General features: G+C 41.1%; 1 protein-coding gene across 1 annotated transcript in view; it reads left to right on the forward strand.

The window, feature by feature from the left end:
* Window positions 1-4,340, forward strand: part of LOC106869467 (uncharacterized) — a 39,926-nt gene that overhangs the window by 11,488 nt on the left and 24,098 nt on the right. The window contains exons 9-11 of the mRNA XM_052978108.1: window positions 731-969; window positions 1,869-2,046; window positions 3,601-3,806. Of these exons, the coding sequence (XP_052834068.1) occupies window positions 731-969; window positions 1,869-2,046; window positions 3,601-3,806 (623 nt within the window). The remainder of the gene's footprint in view (window positions 1-730; window positions 970-1,868; window positions 2,047-3,600; window positions 3,807-4,340) is intronic.

Below are 4,340 nucleotides of genomic sequence, written 5' to 3' on the forward strand. Positions count from 1 at the left end.
TATCTTGTTTTCAAAAGTTCTGAATTAAAATCTTCCACCAAACTTTAGTCACAATTTATGTTCCTAACACAAGCTGAATGATAACTAAGTTATTTTACTAAATTTTTTGTTGTATTTAAAATTAATTGAAAGAAACACAGAGCATCTCAACAGAAATATGCTAGCAAAAGGGTTAAAGTCACCATGATATTTTTAATCCTTTTGATACCAACATGGTTGAAACCACCTCTGGCTCTCTGTAGTACAAATGTCTTGTTTTCATAAGTTTTGAATTAAAATCTTCCACCAAACCTTAGTCACAATTTATGTTCCTAACACTAGCTTAATGATAACTAAGTTATTTTACTAAATTCTTTGTTATATTTAAAATAAATTGAAAGAAACACAGAGCATCTCAACAGAAATATGCTAACAAAAGGGTTAAAGTCACCATGATATTTTTAATCCTTTTGATACAAGCCTGGTTGAAATCACCTCTGGCTCTCTGTAGTACAAATGTCTTGTTTTCAAAAGTTCTGAATTAAAATCTTCCACCAAATCTTAGATAAATAACTAAGTTATTTTACTAAATTCTTTGTTATATTTAAAATTAATTGAAAGAAACCCATAGCATCTCAACAGAAATATGGTAATGAAAGGGTTAATCCATCTCTTAGTCTTTTCGTCCATCTGTCCATCTGTCCAGCCTGCACATCTCTCAACCTCTATATTTCCATCTTCACCATTCCAGAACCTCAGTCCAGAGTCTGTGTTGCAGACATTCGATCTTCCATGTGAGGAGAAAGTCCTTGGCATCGTCAAACAATCCTACCCGTTCTACTGGCACGACAAGCAAGAATCATCCATGAACCTCTCTCCTGCTGAACTGATGTCGGATCTTAGCCCTTACTCTGTGCCCATCTCTCATCATTCTGTCCTTGATGGATGCTTAGTCATCACGGAATGTGCTGTCTATGAGTGTCGTCCGAGGTAAGGTTTATGCACACACGATGGGCTTTGATCAGTTTCTGTCTGTTAAACCCACTTGCATACATGCATGCATGCACTGCTGCACTCTACTACTCATGTAGCACTCTACTACTCATGTAGCACTCTACTACTCATGTAGCACTCTACTACTCATGTAGCACTCTACTACTCATGTAGCACTCTACTACTCATGTAGCACTCTACTACTCATGTAGCACTCTACTACTCATGTAGCACTCTACTACTCATGTAGCACTCTACTACTCATGTAGCACTCTACCACACTTGACACTTAATGCCGCATGCACACACACCATTCTACTGGCATGATAAGCAAGAACCATTTATGAACCTCTCTCTACTACACTAGACACTTGATACCACATGCTACACATTACCACTTATGCACACACACACACACACACAAACACACTACTACATACATTGCCACCACCACTCAGACCTCCAGGGCTGGGTTTGTGTTTGGGCTAATATGGCCTATAACCCCACCCCACCAAGCTTTTAATGATTTTTTTTTACTTGTTTAAAAATTTTTTTTAATCCAATAGAATTCTTTTAAAGTTATCAAGCTGTCTTTTCATTTATAAGGCCCTTGTAGATTTAAAGAAACATTAAATTTAACTGATTCTCATTGACTTTACTGAGGCCTTTTAAGTTTTAGGGTCCTCTTTAAACTGTTTGGGACTCTTAAATTCAAAGAAGGCCCTTTTATGTTTTGAATTAGCAAAATCATAGGGGGCTCCCAAAACCTGTAGTCCCAGAGGCCCTGCTAGGTATAAACCCTGTTCTGAGTACCACTCACTTTAAATACAGACCCCCAAAAACCATCATTCTATGAGACTGTAATAATAGAACAAGTTATTGTTGTTTTTGTACAGGATCTCCCCAGAACGTTACTTTTTCCAACTGGCTCTCCACCCCACGGACTGTGTACATGTCGACCACTTTGCGGTCAGTCTTGGACTTGATTACAACCAACTGTTCCAGCTTGCTACGGACCACCTGCTAACTAAGGGCCATTTTACACATGCACTGCGGCTATTCAAGATGGCTAAGGTATGTATAATTCTTATGACAACTTCCAAACTCCTTCCCTATGCTTCACTGGACAAACATCATCCATCATCACTATCATATGTCTGCTTCCCATGCTGGCATGGGTTAGATGGTTTGCGTGCAACTGGTAAGCTGGAGAGCGGAACCAGGTTCCAGTTTGATTTGGCAGGGTTTCTACAGCTGGATGCCTGTCCTAACATTAACAACTCCAAGGTTGTAATGGGTACTTTCCAAAGGCGGTGAGCTGGCAGAAACGTTAGCACGCCGGACGAAATGCTTAGCAGTATTTCGTCTGCCGTTACGTTCTGAGTTCAAATTCCGCCGAGGTCGACTTTGCCTTTCATCCTTTCGGGGTCGATAAATTAAGTACCAGTTACGCACTGGGGTCGATGTAATCGACTTAATCCGTTCGTCTGTTCTTGTTTGTCCCCTCTATGTTTAGCCCCCTGTGGGCAATAACGAAATAAGTATTTCGTCTGTCTTTACGTTCTGAGTTCAAATTCCCCTGAGATCGACTTTGCTTTTCATCCTTTCGGGGTCGATAAATTAAGTACCAGTTGCGCACTGGCGTCGATCTAATCGATTAACCCCCTCCCCCAAAATTTCAGGCCTTGTGCCTAGAGTAGAAAAGAATGGGTACTTTCTATGTTCAACAAGCATGGGTGCCAATTAGATGACCACTGGCAATGTTCACGACTGTGGTTTCACTTGGCTGGACGAGTCTTTTCAAGTATAGCAGATCATCAAGATCTTGGTCACTTATCACGTCTGTGAGGCTCAACATTCAAAGATCATACTTCACTATGTTGCCCTCAGGAAGCCTAACATTTGAAGACCATGCTACCAGCAATGGCCACGATTACAATTTCACAGGTCCTATGGTTTCTACAGCTGGATACCCTTCCTAACGCCAACCACTCCGAGAGTGTAATGGGTGCTTTTACATTCCACTGGCACAGGTGCCAGGTGACACCACAAAATATTGAAACTGGATGCCATTCATTTACAAGTATGTATATGTATGTATGTATGTAGATATGTATGTGTGTGCATGTATGTAGATATGTATGTGTGTGAATGCATGTATGTATGTAGATATGTATGTGTGTGTATGTATGTATGTATGTATGCGTATTTCAGTTTCCATCTACCGACACCATTCACAAGGCTTTGGTCAGCCAAGGGCTCTAGATACATGCATATGATGGTTGTGTGTGTATGGTGCATGTCTGGTGGGTGAGTGTGTGTATGGTGGTGCATGTGGTGGTGCATGTGTGTGGGTGGGTGTGTAGTGTGGTGCATGTGTGTGGGTGGTGGTGGTGTATGGTGTTTAGGTGGTGGTATATATATATATGTGTGTGTGTGAAGGCATGTGCACCCATATGGGGTTGGTGCATGTAATGGCAGCCTGTGTATACATTTGGTGTTATGTACGTGCATTTACATCCTGCATCCCCATCGACCCCAGTGTTGCACAAACACCTCTGCGCTTTTTACATTTAATCAGTCCAGTCCAGTTCAATCCTTCAACCACACCACCTCTTCTCGTTGCAGTCTTCCTACGTGAAGCGTGTTGCGTCCCTTGCATCGTACGGATGCATCCAAGAGATGATGACCTATGTACAGTACATCCTGAAGAAAGGAGGTGAAGAAGTGACCACCCAGGAGTCGAAAAGGCTCTCCGACATTGCTCTCTATGGTTTCATCTACCTCATCAAGAGTGGCCGCGCCAAGAACCCAAATCTGATATCAGCTTTCAGGTAAAGTCTAACATGTCACATGTTCTGCATGAAGTTGATGTTGATGTTGCTGTTGTAGATTTAGCCCCCATTTTAACCTTAAGAAGTTCCTGCTTCAAAGATGTTTCAATCAACATCATCTTATTTTTTTTTCAGTCATATTATTTCAACGGCAGGGCTTTCTAAATATCTCTAGTTTCAGAATCGTCATCATAATCATCATCATTTAATGTCCGCCTTCCATGCTGGCATGGGTTGGATGGTTTGAAAGGAGCTGACCAGGCAGAAGCCTGCACTTGACGTCTGCGTCTGTTTTGGCAGGCTTTTTACAGCTGGATGCCCTTCCTAACACTATGTAGTGTGTCAACCCTAGGTAGTGTTGTCATTATAGTAACTAACATGTTTTGATTAAATATGCTGGAATTTTAAGTGCAAGTCTGTCAACACAATGCAAAACAGACTTTGAAGTAAGATTTTCACTTTGAACAATTTATGATGGTATGTGCATGATTAATAAATACTATAACCCCAGGCTAGCAAACGCCTTGTAATTGT

This window comes from Octopus bimaculoides, chromosome 30 (genome assembly GCF_001194135.2).
Source record: "Octopus bimaculoides isolate UCB-OBI-ISO-001 chromosome 30, ASM119413v2, whole genome shotgun sequence".
In the NCBI taxonomy this organism is placed as follows: Eukaryota; Metazoa; Mollusca; class Cephalopoda; order Octopoda; family Octopodidae; genus Octopus; species Octopus bimaculoides.